Here is a 22,462-nt window from a genome sequence, read left to right on the forward strand (position 1 = left end):
CATATCGTTACTCATTATATATATTTTATTAAATATATATATAATAAAAAAATCCTCAAAAAAAGAATATATATATATATATATATAATATATATATAATATATATATATATATAATAAAATATATATATATATCAAAATAATTTTTACAATAGTAATTATATTTAACCTAAAGGTTTATTATACATATTAGTAGATCTTTTAGTTATAATATATATCTATATAAATAATTTTAAGTACATTTTAGAGAGAAATCTTTGTTATATATATCTATATAACTAACACAATATAATTTTGAATAAAATTTAAAATATCTAAATAGAAATAATATTCCACCATTAATATTATAGATATTATTGAAACCATCATTTTGGAGAATTTGATGGGATTTAAGAAATTTGAAATTTTGATAGATTTTAGGGAAGTTGATATGATTTTCTATAAAATTCTTTTAAATCTCATCTAAAACCATGAGATTTGGATTTCTGTATTTTTTAACTAAACAAATCCTCTAGACTCCCTAAAAGTCATTAAAATCCAAATCTACAAACTGTTTGAATAACAATGGATTTTAAAGTAGATGTTTAAATCATCAGTTCAATAACAATAGATTTGTAAATTTTACACAAACACTTAAAATGTTAACTTGAATACACCCCCTTAGAATATTTTGTTAAGACTGAAAATTATGATTCTATCATTTTTGTTTAACATTTTTATTTTAGTTGCTTTGAATTATGAAAACATAAAATTATTCAAATTCTAGGTATTTTGTTTTTTTTTTTTTTTACATTTGTTCTGATTCCAATTTTTTTTAAAAATAGACATGCATCTCAATCAATGAAGAAAAATGGTGTGTTTTCAACCTTCCATGACCGGGTTTTTGGCAAACAAATCGAGATATGCTTTGGTTTACGGTCTAAGTCAGTCCGATCGCCGGTCTTGTCCGGTTTAGAAACATTGCTTATGTATAATTCTTCTCCCACAGTCCCACACTTCAAAATTGAAACTGTTATCGGAACACTTCAAACTGAACGAGCTCACGAGGATGTCGGCCGTTTCAATCTCCGCCGTCAAATCTGACTTTTCCACCTTCGAAGCCATATCCGTTACACACCATCGGACTCCGCCGCCACAAAATTTTCCTTCTCTCCGGTTTCCACTATCGCTCAAGTCCCCGCCGGCTACTTCTCTTAACCTTGACGGTGGATCAAAACTCCTCCACGTCTCGCGTCTTCCTTGTATCAAATGCTCATCTTCTTCATATACTCCGCCGTTAGGTAAACTCTTCTCTCCCCCCCTCCCCCCCCCCCCCCCATTAGCGCCTCCCTATTTCGATCGAAGTTAAGCGTTCTTATCCCCTGGCAGATTTATCGGAGGAACAGTTTATAAAATTTAAACAAGCATCGGAAAAGGGAAACTTAGTTCCTCTATACAGATGTATATTCTCGGATCATTTGACTCCGATACTTGCTTACCGATGTTTGGTGAAAGAAGACGATAGAGATGCTCCTAGCTTCTTGTTTGAGTCTGTGGAGCCTGGTTTGCAATCCTCTAACATCGTAAGCCTTCTTTTTTTTTTTTTGTGATTGATCTTCTCAGTTTTTAATGCAATTTTGTTTGGTGTTTGAAGAACTCACTCTTGGAGGATTTGATTTTCTTAGGGGAGGTATAGTGTAGTTGGAGCTCAGCCCACAATAGAAATCGTGGCAAAGGGGAATGTAGTTACTGTGATGGACCATGGAGCTGGTCTTAGGACTGAGGAGGAAGTGGAAGATCCAATGATGGTTCCTCAGAAAATCATGGATGAGTGGAAACCACAACGCATTGATGAATTGCCTGAAGCTTTCTGCGGTGAGTTACCAAATCTGTTATATCTAAGTTTGCTTTCTTTAAATAGAGTGATGATGTTTGTTTAGCATTGCTAATTTTTTTTTTGGATGGTTGATTTGATTTGATACTCTCAACTCTGAAGGTCTTTAACCTTTGTTAACCAGGTGGTTGGGTTGGATACTTCTCATATGACACTGTACGTTATGTTGAGAAGAAGAAGCTTCCTTTTTCAAATGCTCCAGAGGATGATAGGAGTCTTCCTGATGTTCATTTGGGCCTTTATGATGATGTGATCGTTTTTGATCATGTCGAGAAGGTATATTGTTGTTTGTTCTTAGTGTATTTGCATCTTCCTGCGGATTGTGAATAGTAGAATTTATATAGTTTGTCTTGATTGTGATACCATCCTTGGTAGAGTAATTAACTCTGCTGAATTCCTGTTGATCATAGAAAGCATATGTGATCCACTGGGTGCGGATAGATAAGGATCGTTCTGTTGAAGATAATTTTACTGATGGAATGAATCGGTTGGAATCTCTAACCTCCAGAATTCAAGACCAAAGACCGTGAGTAGATCGTTTTACCAGTCTTTAGATTATAATTTTTGTCTCTTATTTATGCTCATGTGTTTCTTTTGAATTGCAGCCCCAAGATGCCTACTGGTTTCATAAAACTACGCACTCAGCTCTTCGGTCCTAAACTGGAGAAATCAACTATGACGAGTGAGGCGTACAAGGAGGCAGTGGTGGAAGCCAAAGAACATATCTTGTCTGGGGACATCTTTCAGATAGTTCTTAGTCAGAGATTTGAAAGGCGGACATTTGCTGACCCATTTGAGATATATAGAGCTCTTAGGATTGTAAATCCAAGTCCCTACATGGCCTATTTACAGGTATACTCCTTTGTTCCTCTTTTCCTTGCATTTTTCATGAAAATTTATATTACTAATCTGTGGTTACAGGCTAGAGGATGCATATTAGTTGCTTCAAGTCCAGAAATATTGTTACGTTCAAAAAATGTAAGTGTTACCTACTCTCCAAAAACCTTTGGTTCCCTTCATCCCTGAACCCCATCATCTTCATTTACAACTGAATGGATGGCTTAATGTGTGGATTTTTTCTGCTACAGAGGAAAATTACCAATCGCCCCCTTGCTGGAACTGTCAGAAGAGGAAAGACACCTAAAGAAGATCTAATGCTGGAAAAAGAGCTCTTAAGCGATGAAAAACAATGCGCAGAGCATATTATGCTTGTTGATTTGGGAAGGAACGATGTTGGCAAGGTTCATCACTTGACCACTGCTCAACTCTTCTGTCATTTTCAGTCTTTTGGAAGCTAACATGCAGTTTTTAAGCGGTAATCTAACTTGTTGGATATTCTCGTGAACTCAGGTTTCAAAGCCCGGTTCTGTGGAGGTTGAGAAGCTCATGAATATAGAACGGTATTCACATGTCATGCACATTAGCTCCACGGTATTCTCCTATTGCAATTTTAGAAACTTTTTAATTCTAAAGTCTTGCCTCAAAGGATTTTTGCATAAGTTTTGTCTTCACTCTAGTAAGTTTATTAGATATCACAGTCGAATAATGAAATTTTAGAATAGAAGTGGTGTTGAAGCCTAGTTCTGTCTAGACTAGAGAACGCAGGAAATTTAACTTCACTTGTTATGACATGAGCTTAACAATATGCTGTCCAATATCTGTTTGTCTTACAATACATCTCCTTCTTCGCAGGTAAAAGGCGAATTACTAGATAATCTAACAAGCTGGGACGCTCTTAGAGCTGCACTTCCAGTTGGAACCGTCAGTGGAGCCCCAAAGGTTCTCTCTCTCACAAAACCCACAAACTTCTTACACGTTCTTCCCCATACTAAAAAAATCATTTGATACAGGTAAAAGCCATGGAGCTAATAGATAAACTTGAAGTAACAAGGCGTGGTCCTTACAGTGGAGGCTTTGGAGGCATTTCGTTTAATGGAGACATGGACATTGCCTTGGCTCTTAGAACAATGGTCTTCCCAACAAATACCCGTTATGACACATTATACTCTTACAAGCATCCTCAGAGACGTCGAGAGTGGATTGCTCATATCCAGGCTGGAGCTGGGGTTGTTGCAGACAGTAACCCTGATGATGAACATAGAGAGTGTGAGAATAAAGCAGCGGCTTTAGCACGAGCCATCGATCTTGCTGAGTCTTCCTTTCTTGAGTCACCTGAGGAGGTTACCATAGTCACACCTCCTCACATCAACAATGTCTGAGCATAAGCATTCTTGTTTTTCACTTTTGATTTCAGTTTCACTCACTCAAACAGCTGTTTGATTTGTGAGATTGGTTCTTTTGAGTATTAGAATTTAGGACTTTGTCCGAGGTTTTGAGATCTGTCAGGACCAAAAGCTGCTAGATTTATTGGTTCTTTTTTTGTTTAACACTACAGGTTGTAGCAAATATTTACAAAATTATTTCATATGGTCGAACAAATATAGTTGGTCTACTGATTTAAAACGCGATTTCAATCGGTAGCTGTGAAATTTAAGCGTTTGGGAAAATTGAAAATTTTTAAAATTGTTTAACCGCAAAAATGTTACCGGTTTAATCTTTAACCTATTATAGAGTTTTGGACCCCCCAAAACACTTCTTGCGTGACCCGAGAAAACGCAGGGAGCCAGCATAAGCGCGACCGACTTCATTGAAAGAGCGACCAAAACGCAGCGTTTTGATAGTATACAGATACCGAATCAATCAATATACAGATAGACAATTAAAAGCAATAAAGGGAATCGCGCGATTGGGGTCAGTTAGAGAGAGAGACGAACAAGTCGTGGTGAGAAGATTTTAGGAGAAGAAGATGGAGAGTATCTGGCGAATCGCGACGGGCCAAGATCCGAACCGTGAAGATTACGAAGGGATCGAGTTCTGGTCAAACCCGGAGCGTTCTGGTTGGCTGACGAAGCAAGGCGATTACATCAAAACCTGGCGCCGCCGTTGGTTCGTTCTCAAACGAGGGAAGCTTCTCTGGTTCAAAGATCAAGCCGCTGCTGGAATTCGCGGATCTACGCCGCGTGGTGTGATCTCCGTCGGTGATTGTCTCACCGTGAAAGGAGCTGAGGATGTTGTCAACAAGCCTTTCGCGTTTGAGCTGTCTAGTGGTGGCTATACCATGTTCTTCATCGCTGATAACGAGAAGGAGAAAGAAGAGTGGATTAATTCGATTGGAAGGTCGATTGTGCAGCACTCGAGGTCTGTGACTGATTCTGAGGTCCTCGATTACGATCACAGGCGGTGATTTTTTTTTTTTTTTTTTTACTACTACATGTGTGATTTTGTTGTCGTCTCACTCTCTTGGTCTGCCTTAGGGTTTTCCTGGGATGTAACAATCTCTTATGTCTTTTGAATTATGATGTTATTGTACCTTTTGATCGTGATGTATCTATATATGCCTCTCAAGTTTCAAAACCGATTCTCTCTTTGTTTTGTTTGTGATTCCTCTTATTTGATCGAATCGAATCAGTGAGTTTCTCTTTATATGTGGAACGATCATGATCTCTTTTCTCAACTTTGATTGATTCAACAAGTGTTTTTGTTTGAGAGTCAAAAAGTAGAAGCTTTTTTGGGGTTTATGATGGAAGATTTGGTTTCTGCAATGAGTTAGATCAGTAATGTAGCATTCCTAGAACAAGCCCTGGCTTCAATTGTTTTGGAGATGTGAGATTAATGTATTGAAATGAAGAAAGAGAAAGAGAGAGATGGAGGACAGTAGGTTTGAGCAATGCAGAGCTCATCTTCACACACACACCTAACTGTTGGTCATCTTGTTCCGTTTCTTTCTTGAATTTGTCAGGCGTTTCATTGAGCAGGATGATAGAATCCGTATATCACCATCTTATTGATGAAGCAACAAGGTCAGTCTCATCATCTTCTCCTGCATTTGATGGAGTTACAGTCGAGGGATTCGTTGCTGATATTTTTCTGTCTCACCAATGATTGATGTTGCAAAAGATAGATGCAAGTGTTCCCTTTTTTATGTGTTCTTGACTGCAAATTCCGGGTTCCTAGCTATGATGCAGTATCTGGGAGATGGACATAAGAAAGGTACCTCAGTTTTTGCATAAGAACTGTTGTTGATTCCTGGATTTGGAAACCCTGTCCCAGCCAAAGTTCTTCTGAGACGGTTATGATGCTGACGCTAAACTTGCTATATTTTTACAAAGGCCAATGGAATCCTAGTGAATACCTCCTTTGGTATTGAGCCTACGTCTCTGAATCATTTTCTTAAAGAACAGAATTACCCCTTCTATTTATGCTGTTGGCCCCATATATAACCCGAAGTCCCATCCTCATCAATATCAGGACCCCGCCCGTTGTGACCAGTCAATCAAATGACTTGATGCTCTTTTGTTCTGTCATCAGCTTTGCTTCTAATTATGTCTGTATTGGTTCCTTACATACCAAGCTGCAAGCTGTGAGTTTCTTTGGTAGCCAATGCTGCATTTCTTCTGTTTTGGAACATTGGGTAGATCTCTTAGCAAGCAGATAATTTAACATCAACAGTTGGATGAGACAATTTCATTGCAAATTCTTTGATACATTGTTATGTTCTGTTGCGGATATTCAGATTTAGCTTGTAAAGTGTTTACTTTACATCCAGGAAAGGACGTGGTTCTCGTGTAATTCGATTACAAGGTTTGTGCAAAAGAGCTTTCTAGATACGGTTTTGGAGCTGTTTAAGAAGGAGTCAGAGCACATTAAGGCATGTCATGCGACAATGGCTGTGGTCTTGTCTACTTGTACAAAGGTACAGAATCTGGAGTTTCTTCTTCCTATTCTATGCAATGTTTGATTTCCGGCCACTCTCCTCAGGGTTTTCGTGGAGTGTAACACTCTTCCTTGCTTAGTTATGCTGTTATTGTACCTTGACGTGATGTCTTTAAGCCTCCACTTCTAGATCAAATGTCCACTTGTATGATCTTTCTCTTTATTCGATTTAGTGAGTTCCTCTTATCTTCCCTTTGGGACAATTTTGTCGTTACCCTCTTGTTCGATTCATGTGAGGTTTAGGAATTTTCTTCTTGATTCTTTTGCTGGCTTTTTATTTATTTATTTACTAATTCCAAAAAAAAAAGGATTAATTTTCCTTAAAAATAGAAAAAGATAAAGGAAATTATACAATACCATAATTAAGAAAATTATAATTCAATTAGTAATCCTGAAAGAAAAAGAATTGTAAAATACTCATTGTAAAATAAACAAATAATTTGTCTCATATATTCGATTCATTAAACCAACGATTTAGGTCACAAAACAAAGAAGAAGAAGAAGAAAAAACCCTAACTAAAACTCGAGAATCTGATTTTAGTTTCTTTTCGGTAGAGAAAAAACATGTCCAGTTCGACGCAGATCGATGCAGCGATCATGGACCCGGCTCCACAAATCAGAGATTTTGTCGATGGAGTGGCATTTGTTGTTGCCAAAGGAGGGTCAATCCATGAGAGTAGTATGAAGGCCTATGAAGAGGGCAATCCAAAATATAGCTTTTTGTGGAGCTCAGACCCTTTACACGCATATTACCAGCGAAGTCTTGCTCAACACCGATCTCAAAATCAAGATGGTGGAGATCAACCTGATGATCATGAGTCTGCACCTGTAGATCAACCTGACGATCATGAGTCTGTACCGGATGCACCTTTCGATCTTGGGTTTCCTCCTCCATATCTTCTTTCACCTATTTTCGAACGTCCTGACTTTGCATTCCCCCCAGAGACGACACCCTAAGATTTGGCTATCATTAAGCTCACAGCCCTGTTTGTGGCGCGGTGGGGGCCGTATTTTTGGCGGGCTTTGATGAAGAGAGTGGAGACGAACCCTCAGTTTGAGTTTCTTAGGGTAACTAGTGGTAAAATGTTATCCTTTTTCCGTGGGCTTGTTGGTATCTACCAAAAAATGTTACACAGTTCTGAAAAGCCTTCTATGGCCACCGTTCTTAAGGTTTTTTTCAAGAAAGTGGAGATGTCTACGGTTGAGTTGCATTCTTTTACGGGTGGTGTCGACTGTTTAGCCTACATGGAGGATCGAGACTATTCTATTGTCATGCCACGACCTGAACGCCTTTCAATGGTTGTTGATCGACTTAAAGATGTGCAGCCTCCACTTGTATCTGATACTCCGTTCAGCGGGTATACACTTGACCGTCTTTTTGAAACGTCGAAGGCAGCAATGGAGATTTGTATTATTAACCTCACAGCACAGTTTGTGGCACGGTATGGGCCGTATTTTTGTCGTGCCTTGAATAAGGCAGCGGATAAGAAGCCTCAGTTTTTGTTTATGAAGCCAACTGATATCCACTATAGTTTTTATAGTGGTCGTGTTAATGCGTATTCCAAAGTATTCATGCGTTTGACGCGGCTGGGTGAGAGGAGGAGGAATTATGTTACGGCGGCAACGGTTCTTGAGGTTTTTTTCCAACGTCTTCAATTGGAGAAGCTGGAGGAGGGAGACGAAATGGCTACGATTGATTTGCATGCTTTTTTGAGTGGTTTTGACTGTCTTGCTGACATGGAGGAGGATGAAGAGTGTGAGTATTCTCATAGGTCACTTACTCATCTAGTACTAGAACGAATTCGGCTTTGTAATGCTCAGCGTCCACTTGTATCCCGGCTTACTGAGAATCAAGGTGGAGTTGAGGATATTCATGAGTGTGACGTCGTGCAACCAGTTCTTGATCATCCTATATGGGATCCACCTCTAAGACGTACCAATCTTGTAATATGTGGACCCCTTGTAAAAGAGCTTACACTCAAGGAGATTGTTATTATTAAGCTCACAGCGCAGTTTGCGGCACGGTATGGGCCTTATTTTTGTCAGGATTTGCTGAAGACAGTGGACAAGAACCCTCAGTTTAAGTTCATGCTTCCACATGATAGGAATTTTGATTTTTATAATGGGCTTGCTGGTGCGTATGCCACTGTATTAAGGCGGTCCAAAAAGCTTAGGAATAGTGATGCTCCTACGGGGACCGTTCTTGAACGTTTTTTCCACTATCTTCAATTGGGGTTGCTCGAGGAGGGAGTGGAGATGGCTATTGATGATTTGCATGCTTTTGTGGGTGGTGTTGACTGTTTTGCCTACATGGAGAATGAAGAGTATTCTTCTCAATTCCCACCACCTGAACCCCTTTCAGTGAGAATGAACCGACTAACACAAATGCAGCCTCCACTGGGATCTCGGCTTGCTGATCAGAACCAAGATGGAGCGCAGGATATTCCAGCTACTCATGAGTGTGTATGTGGTGCACAACTCGGCCTTGGGCCGCCCCCTCCTTTCAGGGATCTGGCATTTGGATTCCTTGAAATGGATACCCCACTCAAGGAGCTTGGTGTTATTAAGTTCACAGCGCAGTTTGTGGCACGGTATGGGTACCATTTTTTACTGGCGTTGATTAAGAGAGAGCGTAAGAACCCTCACTTTGAGTTTTTGAAGCCAACTGGTAGCAGTTCATATATTTGGTTCCATATGCTTTTGAGGGCGTCTTCCAGAGTATTGAGAACTTCTGATCTGGTGAGTAATGCCTCTATAGCGGAGACCTTTATTGAGGTTTTTTTGCAACTTCTTCAATTGGAGAAGCTAGAGGAAGGAGATGAAAAAGCTGTGATTAATTTGCATGCATTTGTGGGTGGTGTTGACTGTTTTGCTGACATGGATGATGAAGAGTATACTGCTTACTTGCCACCACCTGAACACTTTTCAGTGATGATGAACCGACTAACACAAATGCAGACTGTTCATCGTCGGCCTCGTGATCAGCTTGCACCGCCTTCAGCGGGGATGATGCAACCTGCACCGCCTATGCCTGGGATGTCTCCTCGTGTACATGAGGAACCAGAGCCAAAGAGACAAAAGTTTTGACGATTCAACAACACATGTTCCAGAAGACTACTTTTTTTTTTTTTACGTGTGAATACTTTTTTAGTATCCAATTGGTCTTAACTGTACATTTACAATGGAGAATCTTCAGTAGTTAGTGCGACCGTATTTTAATTTTTTTTTCCTCTGGTTTTGACCTTGCGATTTGAGTAACTAAAACACCAAATTCTGAACCATGTCAATGATCGTTGAACTTTTCTTAATTTAGTGATTAATTAAGTTATAATGAAGGTAAAGTAATGAGAGAAAGACTATGAAGGGAAAATGTTGTTGTCAGTTCAATATTGATATGAAAACTCACGAGCCCTTTACTTTTTAGTTCGTATTCTATACTAGAAAATCTGCTAAAATTTGTCTCATGAGATATGACGGTGACATTCCTTGTAAAACTGGCCATCTGCAAATTAGTCAGTTTTGTAAGAGAGCTGCATGTTTTAAAATTTTCTCAAAGGTTTCTTGTGATGTCTTGCGATGGTTTTTCCTGTTGCATGTAGCATGGAATGATGTTGAAAGGGAAATGAAACAGGTGCTACACATGTGATCATTTTCACCACTAAAATTTGTTTGTGATAGTTTGTGTAACCACTAAAATATTTCTTTAAAATTGTTTACTCAAAAAATATTGTGGATAAAAAGAAAAAAAATATATCTACACGATTGCAATGAATTTATGACCAACCAAATAAAATTTAAAAAAATGAAAGATAGAATTTAATATAATAAAAATAAAGATTCAAAATTATAAGCACGATGATATATGAGTCTTAGATAATTTAGAGATATAAAACTACAAACTAAAAAACAATTTAAAAATACTACAACATTTTAAAAATTAAGAAAAAATATAAATATTGATATTACATATCCTTAACTAAAGAAAAAAATTCAAAATAATATGAAAAGATATTTTAAAATCATCACGAATTTCTAATAAGAAATCAAATTTAACTAAAATCTAAAAATACTACAACGCAACTAAATTAAAATAAAGAAAGAATAAACAAATATTGATAGTTAGTAGATTTTCTTTTTACAATAGAGAACTTTTACTTTTTAATTTTTAGTACATTTAGAATTGACACATGTCAACATCTTATCAATACAAGTAACACATGTCATGATCTTGTTAATGAGTAATTTTGACATCAAGCTTTATATTTTCTAATAAGAAATCAAATTTAACTAAAATCTAAAAGTACTACAACACAACTAAATTAAAATATTTAAAAGAAAGAATAAATAAATATTGATAGTTAGTAGATTTCCTTTTTACAATAGAGAATTTTTACTTTTTAATTTTTAGTTTTTTTTTAATGTTTTGTAAATTTAGAATTGACACATGTCAACATTTTATCAATACAAGTAACACATGTCATGATCTTGTTAATGAGTAATTTTGGCATCAAAGTTTATATAATAAGATATATATAATTATATACTATAATTTTTTCTATTCTATCATAGGAAAAAAAACCAATTCACACCAAAAAAAAATAGGAAAAGAAACCAAAATAAATAATGTTCCTCTTTTAGACTGCTTTTTTATTGTGTGTGGATGATGCATTTTTAATTTTATTATATTTATTCTACAATTGATTCGTTTTTTTTTCCGCAGATGGTAAATTGTTCACTTTATAAATTTTGTGTATATGGGGAATCTAATCTGGAGGCTATTGAATGGACTAAAATTATGAGGACAGGATGATGATATGTGATCAAGTCAGGGGAGTACTATAGAAATAACTCAAACTTTCAGAGGACCGACCAACCAGAATGCAAGAAAGTAGTTTTTTTTGGTCGTGGTTCCGACGCCATTACTAAAAAAGAAGTTTTATCTCCAGCTTGCCAATGGCCACGTCATCACATGTCACCAAGTCGTCAAAATAACTAATTCCTTTGATATGTTTCAATGTTTGTTAGATTGGAGGAGTAAAGATCAGAAAGCTATCTATTGTTTTGTTAAGTTATGAAGAATGCAGAGCTCATCTTCATACCAATACCTAGCGTTGGTCATCTTGTTCCGTTTCTTGAATTGGCTAGGCGTCTCATTGAGCAAGATGATAGGATCCGTATCACAATCCTCTTGATGAAGCTGCAAGGTCAGTCTCATTTAGACACTTATGTTAAGTCAATTGCCTCCTCTCTTCCGTTTGTTAGATTCATTGATGTCCGTGAGTTAGAGGAGAACCTTACGCTTGGAACTACACAATCTGTGGCAGCTTATATATACGATGTTATCGTAAGAAATATCCCTCTAGTGAGAAACATTGTCATGGATATAGTAACTTCTCTTGCATTGGATGGAGTTAACGTCAAGGGAGTGGTTGCTGACTTTTTCTGTCTCCCCATGATTGACGTTGCTAAAGATGCAAGTCTCCCTTTTCATGTGTTCTTGACTACAAATTCAGGGTTCTTAGCTATGATGAAGTATCTAGCAGATCGACATTGTAGAGATACCTCGGTTTTTGTAAAGGATTCTGGAGAAATGTTGTCTGATTCCTGGCTTTGTAAACCCTGTTCCAGCTAAAGTTCTGCCTTCAGCTCTATTTCTTGAAGATGGTTATGACGCTTATGTTAAGCTGGCCATATTGTTCACCAATGCTAAGGGAGTCCTAGTGAATACCTCCTTTGATATTGAGCCTTGCTCTGTGAGTCACTTTCATCATGAGCAAAACTACCCTTCTGTTTATGCTGTTGGCCCCATATTTAACCCCAAGGCCCATCCTCATCCGGATCAGGACCTCGCCCGTCGTGACGAGTTGATGAAATGGCTTGATGATCAGCCGGATGCATCGGTTGTATTCCTTTGTTTTGGGAGTATGGGCAAGTTGAAAGGTCCTCTAGTGAAGGAAATAGCACATGGACTTGAGCTATGTCAGTACAGGTTCCTCTGGTCACTACGCACAGAAGAGGTGACAAACGTTGAACTTTTGTTGCCTGAGGGATTCCTTGACCGTCTCGCTGGAAGGGGAAAGATATGCGGTTGGTCTCCTCAGGTGGAGATATTGGCCCATAAGGCAGTGGGAGGTTTTGTGTCTCATTGTGGATGGAACTCAATAGTAGAGAGTTTATGGTTTGGTGTTCCAATAGTGACATGGCCAATGTATGCAGAGCACAGCTCAATGCATTTCTGATGGTGAAGGAACTGAAGCTCGCAGTGGAGATGAGGCTTGATTACAGGGTACATAGCGATGAACTAGTCAGTGCAACAGAGATCGAGACAGCGGTTCGTTGTGTAATGAACAAGGATAATAATGTTGTTAGGAAGAGAGTGATGGATATCTCCAAGATGGCACGGGAAGCTACGATGAACGGTGGATCTTCGTATTTGGGTATTGAGAAATTCATACAGGACGTGATAGGAACAAAGCCTTAGCCTTTTCTTATCCATAAGCTATATAACTTTGTTATTTTACACTCAAACTTAGTTTTGAATCCGCTGCAAATGAATCTTGTTTTGATTGTTGAATTGACCTTCTTTTATTGTTCACTACAAGAAAATGAGTCCAATGCCAAAGAAATTTTTCTGGCAAATGCTCTGAATTTATGGCAATAGGAACATTTACCAGAGATTTCCACAAATAAATAGTGTGGCTATAGGGTCGTTACAAAAAATAAACCGTGGCAATATCTGGCAATTTTACCACGAAATGCCACAATGTTATTTTGCGGTAAATTTGTCACGAGCTAACCAAGAACCGGTTCTGGCAACTTTGCCACGAATTGTCACAATATTTTTGTGGTAACTTGTCATGAATATACCAGACAATAAGTTCTGGTTAATTTACCACAAGTTTACCAGTCACACGTTCTGGCAAATTTTGCAACGAATTGTCACATTACTTTTCTGGTGAATTGTTATGAAAGTGTTAGAAATTGATTTCTGGTAAAATTGCCACAAATGACACACAAACAGCTTTAGTGGTAATTAGTCACAAAGCAGCCATGATTTTAGTGTGGTAATGTTGCCAAAGACTGCCACAAAACATTACGTGAAAATTTTACCACGAATTACTAATTGATTATTTTTGGTAAAATTATTTAATGAATTATTGTTCGTTTTAATTTTAATTATTAGTAAACAAATTAATAACATAAATAATCTTAAACATGATATATATATTACAACAAAAAGTTGTTAAAGTACTAATCTTCTAACCAAAGTAAGGCCAGGGACACTCGCCTTTGGAAAATTTGGTGTTTGTATGATACGTGCGTGTTTGTCAAGAAACCTTGTTGTATTTTATTAATGTGTTTCTTAGGTTGTAAGTTACATTGTATTTGAGTATATATATATCATGGTCTCGGATACAGAAGTTGACATAATCATCTAAGAGACCGACATTAACTTATATGGGCTATACAGCCCAATACCCCCCCCCCTTCCCTCAAGGTGGAGTGTGGAGATTACAAACACTGAGCTTGTCCAAAAAATCTTCAAAGTGTTTTTGTCCCAATGCTTTCGTCAAGATGTCCGCGAGCTGAGTAGTAGTGGAGACATGTTGAGTAGCAATGGTACCACGTATAATTTCGTCTCGTATAAAATGACAATCCGTACCAACATGTTTTGTGCGAGCGTGAAAAACGGGATTGGCAGCAAGCATGATCGCATATAGACTATCAGAGTAAACAGTAATGGGAGCTGTGACTTGGATACCAAGGAAAGGAAGAAGTTGACGAAGCCAGAGGATTTCACTTACGGTGTCCGCCATGGCTCGGTATTCGGCTTCGGTGGAAGATCGAGAAACAACATCCTGTTTTCTTGTCTTCCAAGACAGAGGAGAACCACCGAGCTGTATAAAATAACTAGTCAAAGAACGGCGAGAAGAAGGACATTTCGCATGATCCGAATCACACCATGCTGTTAACGTAAGAGGCTTATTAGCTCGAAGAAGAATGCCTTGACCTGGACTATTCTTTAAGTAACACACTACACGAAGAGCGGCGTCCCAATGGGCCTGTTGAGGAGAAGCCATGAAATGGGAGAGGATATGGATGGCATAAGATAGTTCTGGACGCGTGTTACCAAGATAGATCAAACGACCAATAAGACGGCGATATCGTGTAGGTTCCGGAAACAGAGACCCTTTGGCATAAGCGAGCTTGTGATTTTGTTCCAACGGAAAAGTGGTTGGTCGAACACCTAGAAGACCTGTTTCAGCAATGATGTCGAGAGCATACTTCCGCTGACAAAGATAAATGCCAGACGGACTTCGAGCGACTTCGAGACCCAAGAAATAACGCAGAACACCCAAATTCTTCATGTGAAAACAAGAACTCAAATAGTGTTTCAACTTGTTGACGACATGAATCGAACTCCCAGTGATAATCAAGTCGTCAACATAAACCAAGACGTGAAGACGGGCAGTATTAGTAGCCAAGACAAACAAAGAGTAGTCGGAGTAGTCTTGAACAAACCCAAAAATTTTCATGGCTTCAGCTAGCTTAGCAAACCAACAACGTGGAGCTTGCTTTAACCCATAGAGAGACTTGCGAAGACGACACACCTTATTCGGATCACCCGTACGGAAACCAGGAAAAAACTTCATGTAAACCTCTTCATCAAGGTCACCATGTAGAAAAGCATTATGAACATCCATTTGATGGACCCCCCCAATCTAAGGATGCTGCTTGTTGGAGAAAAGCCCGAATAGTGATCATCTTGGCCGAGCAAAAGTCTCGGAGTAATCGATTCCTTCTTCCTGGTTATTGCCAAGGACTACAACACGTGCTTTGTGACGCTGAAGCGTACCATCAGCATTGAACTTCAAACGAAAAACCCATTTACAACCAATAGCGTGCTTTCCTGGAGGAAGATCTTCAACTGTACAGGTCTGAAGAGCTTCTAAGGCTTCTATTTCATGACCGCAAATCGCCAATTTTCATCAAGAATAGCCTCATTGTAGGTCTTGGGTTCCTGGCCAGATGTAATGGCGAATAAGAAACCTTGATAAGTCTCCGAAAATTGAGAACTAGAGACATAGTTGTCAATTGGATAAGGTGTCACGGAGGGTGGAGGCGAGTAGATCAAAGAGGTGACATTGTCCGCTAGTTTCACAGGTGGTCGTTTTGTGCGATGGCCAAACCCGAGCTGTTCTGGTGTCGGAGTAATCTCGGTGGAAACGGACGAAGACGTAGGGACAAGTTGTTGAGAGGTGTTGGTTGCAGGAGTAGGAGAAGCATTAACAGAGTTTGGTGCTTCGGTTGAGGCAAACGTAGTAGTGTCTGAAACAGAGTCAGGTTCTGACGCAAGAACTGGTGTGTCAGAGGAGGGATGTGTTGAGTCCACAGTCGCAGGTGGGATGGATTCTGACTGAGGAACCTCCGGTGAAATGACTGCTGAAGATAACACAGGTTGCTCGTCAAAGAAATTCGGAGATGAGTCAGCAAGAGGAAAAAGGGACGATGGAAACAAACTAAAGAGAGGTGAAGTAGTTTCATCATCGACAAACGGAAATCTCTTTTCACGAAAAACAATGTCTCGAGAAACAGAGACAACACCTGTCTCAAGGTTGTAAACAAGCCAACCCTTTTTGCCAAACGGATAACCAATGAAGATCGATTTAGTACCCCTTGTTGCAAACTTGTCACCACCGTGTTTTTGGTTGTGAACGTAACAGAGACAACCAAACACACGCATATGGTTCATTGGCGGAGGTCGGTTGTAGATAAGCTCTAAAGGAGTTTTACCATCAAGAATCTGTGTAGGAGTGTGGTTGATAAGGTAGCCAGCCGTTAACGCACAATAACCCCAGAACTCTATTGGGAGATTAGCGTGAAACCGAAGAGCACGAGCGACATTCAAGATATGACGATTTTTACGTTCGACGCGGCCGTTTTGTTGCGGTGTGCCAACACAAGCAGTTTCGTGGATAATGCCTCGTTGGGCAAAATAATCTTTGAGGCAAATGAATTCGGAGCCATTATCACTGCGAATTGTTTTCACTTGAGCACAAAATTGTCGTTCAACAAGAGCCAAAATTTTTTTAAGATGAGTAGGTGTGTCTATCTTTGAAGGTAGAAGATAAATCCAAACTGCGCGGGAATAATCATCAAGAATAGTAAGAAAGTACCGAGAACCACAGATGGCTGAAGTACGATACGGTCCCCAAAGATCGCAATGGATTAGTTCAAAAGCAATACTCGTCTTATTATAACTTAAAGGAAAAGACTCTCTTGTCTGTTTTGCTCGAATACAAACATCACAGGACGTTGAATCAAATTTATTTTTAGAATCCAAAAACTGCAACATATCTAAAACAGTAGAAGAGAGATGTCCCAAACGAGAATTCCAAACTACTGTAGACGTAGAATCCACATGATGAACAGCAGCTGCAACCTCCACTCTTTTAAAAAAATAAAGACCTTGTTGTTCCTCACCCGCATCAATCAGCGTCTTCGTGATGCGATCCTGAATAATACACAGCCGATCAGTAATTTGGAAAACACAACCGCGCTCTCTAGTCAACTGAGAAACAGAGATAAGATGACACTTCAACTCATCAACAAAGAAAACATTGTGAAGACTTAATGAAGAACCAAACACCACACGGCCGATCTTAGTAGAAGAGGTGAAACGACCATCAGGAAGCTTGATAATAACCGGTGCCATATCACAAACATCAACCAAATATTCAAGAGAACCTGTCATGTGGTTATAGGCACCAGTATCGATAATCCAGGATTCAAAAAAATACATACCCGTGGGAGGGTTAGCCGAGCGAGATTTCTTTTCAGCAAGAATGTTCTGTAGAAGCTTCCAATCATCGTTACTTAAACCACTAAGACCAATACGATCAGCTGATGTTAAAGGTGAGGTATTGTTGACCGTAGCAGTGTGAAAAACAGGGTGATGTGAAGGTTGCAGTGTAGAGATAGTATTCACATGAGCTGAAGTTGTGCCTTGGCCAAACATTGAGCCCACAAATGTAGTCGTGACACCACGAGCCGAAGATCCGGAAGCAGTGCCGCTGTTACCTCCAGGCTTAGGACGAAGAGATTTGTCATTCCACCATTCTGGATAACCAATTTTCTTGAAGCAGTTTTCTCCGAGATGACCAGTGCGACCACATACGTTGCAGATCAAAGAAGTTTTGTTCACGAAAGGTTTTCTTGGAACATTGGTCTGAACCGCAAAGCTTACACCGTCGGACCGTTCTTCATGTATGCGACTCGAAAGCTTTGATTCCTCATCTTGAATCAAAGTGTTATATGCTTCTTCGAGACTCGGTAGAGGGACCCGAGAGAGCAGAGATGATTTAACGGCGCCGTACAAGGTATCGTCGAGACCCATGAGAAACTGATGAAGTTTGTCTTCCTCACGCTCTCGACGTACTTCCTCCATAGTTTTAGCTTTCTGATAATCAGCAAGATTTCCCCACAACTTAGTCAGTTTACCATAATAAGATTCAATAGTAAGACCTTTTTGTCGACAGTTAGCCAGTTCTGTCTTGAGACGTTGAACTCGTTGTCCGTTCTTCACACCAAACCGTTTCTGAACATGAGTCCAGAGTTCATGAGAGTTATTGAGGTGAGACAGCGAGGAGGAGAGACTTTCTTCAATGGTAAGTTTGATCCAGGACACCACCAGTCCATTGTTTGCGATCCAGTCTTCAAAATCAACATCGTCTTCCAGTGGTTGAGGTATAGATCCGTTGACGAAGCCAAATTTTTTTCCGGGCCTGGAGAGCAAGTTTAAGATTGTTTGCCCATTCATCATAGTTTGAACCTCGTAACAGAGGTTTGGAGATTAAAGTTCCGGGATTATCACCGGAAGTTAAATCATATGGTGATATGGTTCGACGAGATTCAGGACGGGATGGGGTTATTGCTGTTGTGAGAGCCGATGACGTAGATGGTGAAGTCGACATCGGTGAAGAGAGAAACGGAAAATTTTGAGAAACGAAGAAAAGTGTTTGTGCGGAATTCTAGATCACAAGATCGAACACCTAAGACCTCTTTGAAGTTTTAGGTCTTAGGGCTCTGATACCATGTCAAGAAACCTTGTTGTATTGTATTAATGTGTTTCTTAGGTTGTAAGTCACATTGTGTTTGAGTATATATATGTCATGGTCTCAGATACAGAAGTTGACCTAATCATCTAAGAGACCGCATTAACTTATATGGGCTATACAGCCCAATAGTCTTTTAACGATCATTGAGTCATGCAAGTAACAAATTTGACAAATTTATTTTTATAAAACATTTTATTGCAATATCTTCTAGAACAACATAGCAAAGGAAGACTTTATCAATTAACGAACAAGAAACAGCAAAAGAAATCTGGAGTTTGTGTAACCTAACATATATGTAAGAAAAATGACATTAGAACTGCCGAATTATTCATCCTTCATGTATTTCGTGGATCACCTATTTATAGATACATTGATTGTAACTAGGGTCCGTGGAAGTGAGTATGCCACTATTTGGGAAATAGAACAGACATGCCTCGTTGGTTCGGCCATGGCTTTGATAATAATCGTTCATCAAATATGATGCATGGCTTATTGTAGTATTGGGTTTAAAACATGCTCCACTCGGTAGGATTGGTCTACAATCAATCCCATTACTACACGCAAAATTGATGTTATCTTCTAGCTGCTCATCCTTGGCCGTCTGTTTTGACACACACCACTGTTTTGAGCTTGCCACGGGAAGGTGGTTGATCATGATGGATGATAGGAGGATTGCGATGAGCGACAACAACGGCGAAATGTTTGCCATCTCTTAAAAAAAACAAAATAAATCTATAAGCTGTTTGGTATAGTGAAGTGATGATTTCTTATGTGGTTTATATTTATACTAGAGGAATGTACGAAAGAAAAGGAAATAATAAATATGTGACATAAAAGACTTTGTTGTACATAACAAATGAGAAAGATTTGTAAATAGTAACGTAGGATTGAAGAGGAACGATGCCGAAGATACTAGGCTTTGTTTCTTGTTTTACTCTGTTACTACTGTTATGTTTTTTCCCTTGGTTGTTCTTGCAACATTCCTGTTCCCTTCTTATTAATTCATGAGTTAAAAAAAAAAATAGTAACGTAGGAAGAAAAAAACGGAAGATGAGATAATGAGGTGTATACATTTATACATAAATAAGGAAGATTTGTAGGAGATGTCGTCCGTCTACCAAATCTTCCCTTTACATATATGTATACTCTAATAAATTCGAACGTTATTCAAAGGGTTATACAGTATATTTTAGATGCATATGTGAGTATTGTAAATTAAACTCTTTCCTTTTTTTGTCAAATAAATCTTCCCTTTACTTATATGAATACTCTAATTATCAAATTAACTTCAAATTAAATAGTTACATATTACCTTACATGAGTGTTTGTAAAAGTATAAATCTTCCTTCACATAGATGGATATATTTTAATAAACTCAAATGATATTCATCGTTGACAAAAAAAAAAGAGAAAAATGATATTCATCAAAATTTCCTTTTAAAATTTTGTCCTCTGTTTGAATAATTTTTTTAAAAAGGAAGGATAATATAATTTTTTGTCAAATGGAATATAAATCACTAACCAAACCATACCGTTACAGTTGCAAGTAAGCAGTTTGGTCATTTTTCAACACTACCGTTTGACGTTTTAAGAAGATACATATTGAAAGCCATAAATATATAATTTTCTAAGTTTATTCCAAAAACTCAAAAGATACAAGGCCTAAGACTTATTTTTTCTTTTCCTCGGTGATCATGTGGACGAAGAGGATGATCGGTCAGCTTAGGACATTATGTACGAAACAAAATCTGCAGCAAAAGTAAATACAAGAAATTTGGAGACTTCATCTTATCAACTCGATCGAGACTTTCGAAGTTTGTAGGGGTGCGTCTATCTTCACGAGCTGACGCCTCAGAACGTATTTTGTCAAAAAATTCTTCCTCTTTTTTTTTGGTCTAATAAAGTCAATTTAAAGAGTTATATATTAGATATCTAGGTGAGTATTGTAAATTATAAATCCTACCTAATATATATATATATATATATACTAGGATTTAAACCGTGATACACCACATGATAATTTTTTTAGTTTATATATCTAATTTTATGATTTTATATTATAATTGATAAATTTTCTTTGGTTTTTAATATAGATGATGCAGTGTTATATATATTTTACTGTATTGGCAATAAAAAGTTATTTTATTTTGCAATAAAACCAGCTATCATGAACTTGCTTTTTGGTATTAGATGCATATAATTAAGAGTGGAGATTATTTTGTTAAATCAGGGTATTGGCTTAATTGTCAGGTAAATGAAAAGGAGGTGTTGCACGATGCGTTTTAGCAAAGTCGGATTAAGTCGATTGGAATGAAAGTTGATGCTCTTTGTCATGTCTATGGTATAGAAGGAGAAACTGTAAACCATGTTCTTTCCAGTTGAAAGGTAAGTATGAGCCCTTTCAAACTTTCCGTCTCCTAGAGATGGTATTATAAGCTTCTCAATTTTTGACAATATGCATCATATGAAATGTTGGGGTGTCTTGGTCTTAAAAGAAACAGGTTATTGCTGGTGCTTGAATTTTGTGACATGAGAATGATATTTTCTTTGCACATAGTCGTAGAGTACGTATTTAGTAACACCTGACAGCCTTAACGAAACACAACTGCATTTCTTTGTTGTGGGTGGTGGGGATCGGAGTATGTGTAGTATTAAGGTCTAGAGATTTCTTAGAAATGGACACATGACACTCGTGATATAGTTGGGGCAGTTCAAAACATCAATATATGTGGCATGCTATTCTTTATGATCTCTTGTTGATATGAAAACCCATACAAACTTGTTAAGGTAATTAGTATGTATCCTAAAAACCAAAATTAAATAAAGTTTTTAATTAGAAACTAAGGCTGCTCTCACAGTGAGTTAACTAAAACCGCATCAAATTGGATCCAAATAGATGATTAATTAATTTTGATTTTGCTTACTTTTATTTAAGAAATCTATAAACTCACACCAAATAAACTAATAAAATTGAAAATTGCTTGGAAAAAAACTTGTATTATTTTGAACTACATGAAACTAGCATTTGATTGAATCAACATTAGATTGTATATGTTCTTATGATGATAAAAATCCATTCAAGAAACAAAAAAAATCACCATCTATGTATCTTATAGTCATCAAAACATGAACATAATTAAATGTGTGTGTAATATGTGAAAAACTAATATTATTTTAATATAGTAGGTAATATGTGATAAATTAATTTTATTATATTTCTCTAACCTTAAAATGTTTACATAATGTTTACACTTTTCACAATTCTTTTCTCATACTTCTCTATTCTTTTTCCAAGTTTAGATCGATCCATCGATTCTTTTTATATATTTGTATCATATTTAAATGATGTTAAAATAACTTGCATCACTTAAATAAATGATTTACATTTTATCAATTCAAATAATTTGCATCGATTGAAATGAATATTTGTTACAATTAGTGATATTTATATTCATTTACATCACTTACAAAAAATTGTTGCAAGTAATACATTATTTTATTAAATTGATATAAAATATTTGTATCAGTTATCAAAACTAATGTAAAGTATTTATATAATTTTAGAAAACTGTTGTTACAACTAATATTATAATAAATAATATGAAAATAATTTTCTGTAAAATAATATTTAATTATTTATATCTTTCAATCATTTTTTAAAAATATTCATCTAATAAAAATTATTTATATTATATTTA

The 22,462-nt window shown here is 37.5% G+C and overlaps 2 protein-coding genes and 2 pseudogenes across 3 annotated transcripts; 3 read left to right on the forward strand and 1 right to left on the reverse strand.

Annotated features, from left to right (window-relative positions):
• Positions 1-822: 822 nt before the first annotated feature.
• Positions 823-4,311, forward strand: LOC104749915 (anthranilate synthase alpha subunit 2, chloroplastic). Of its 2 annotated transcripts, XM_087493405.1 has the most exons (11): positions 823-1,279; positions 1,368-1,561; positions 1,664-1,853; positions 1,997-2,148; positions 2,283-2,398; positions 2,478-2,724; positions 2,794-2,850; positions 2,961-3,113; positions 3,223-3,303; positions 3,565-3,651; positions 3,723-4,311. In XM_087493405.1, exons 1-11 carry the CDS (start codon positions 1,048-1,050, stop codon positions 4,089-4,091), a joined length of 1,878 nt encoding a protein of 625 aa, XP_087349531.1. In that variant the 5' UTR covers positions 823-1,047; the 3' UTR covers positions 4,092-4,311. The 2 variants fall into 2 exon arrangements, with proteins under 2 accessions (XP_087349531.1, XP_087349530.1); XM_087493404.1 differs by having other exon boundaries at positions 980-1,279; positions 2,478-2,850.
• A 165-nt stretch (positions 4,312-4,476) lies between these two features.
• Positions 4,477-5,286, forward strand: LOC104749916 (pleckstrin homology domain-containing protein 1). Its single transcript, XM_010471628.3, has one exon. The coding sequence runs from the start codon at positions 4,679-4,681 to the stop codon at positions 5,114-5,116; it is 438 nt and encodes a 145-aa protein (XP_010469930.1). The 5' UTR covers positions 4,477-4,678; the 3' UTR covers positions 5,117-5,286.
• Positions 5,287-11,357: 6,071 nt separating this feature from the next.
• On the forward strand, positions 11,358-13,213 carry LOC104753408 (UDP-glycosyltransferase 71D1 pseudogene; annotated as a pseudogene).
• A 5,724-nt stretch (positions 13,214-18,937) lies between these two features.
• Positions 18,938-19,485, reverse strand: LOC104753409 (major pollen allergen Ole e 10 pseudogene; annotated as a pseudogene).
• Positions 19,486-22,462: the final 2,977 nt, after the last annotated feature.

This window comes from Camelina sativa, chromosome 16 (assembly GCF_030686135.1).
Source record: "Camelina sativa cultivar CO46 ecotype springtype chromosome 16, ASM3068613v1".
Lineage (NCBI taxonomy): Eukaryota > Viridiplantae > Streptophyta > Magnoliopsida > Brassicales > Brassicaceae > Camelina > Camelina sativa.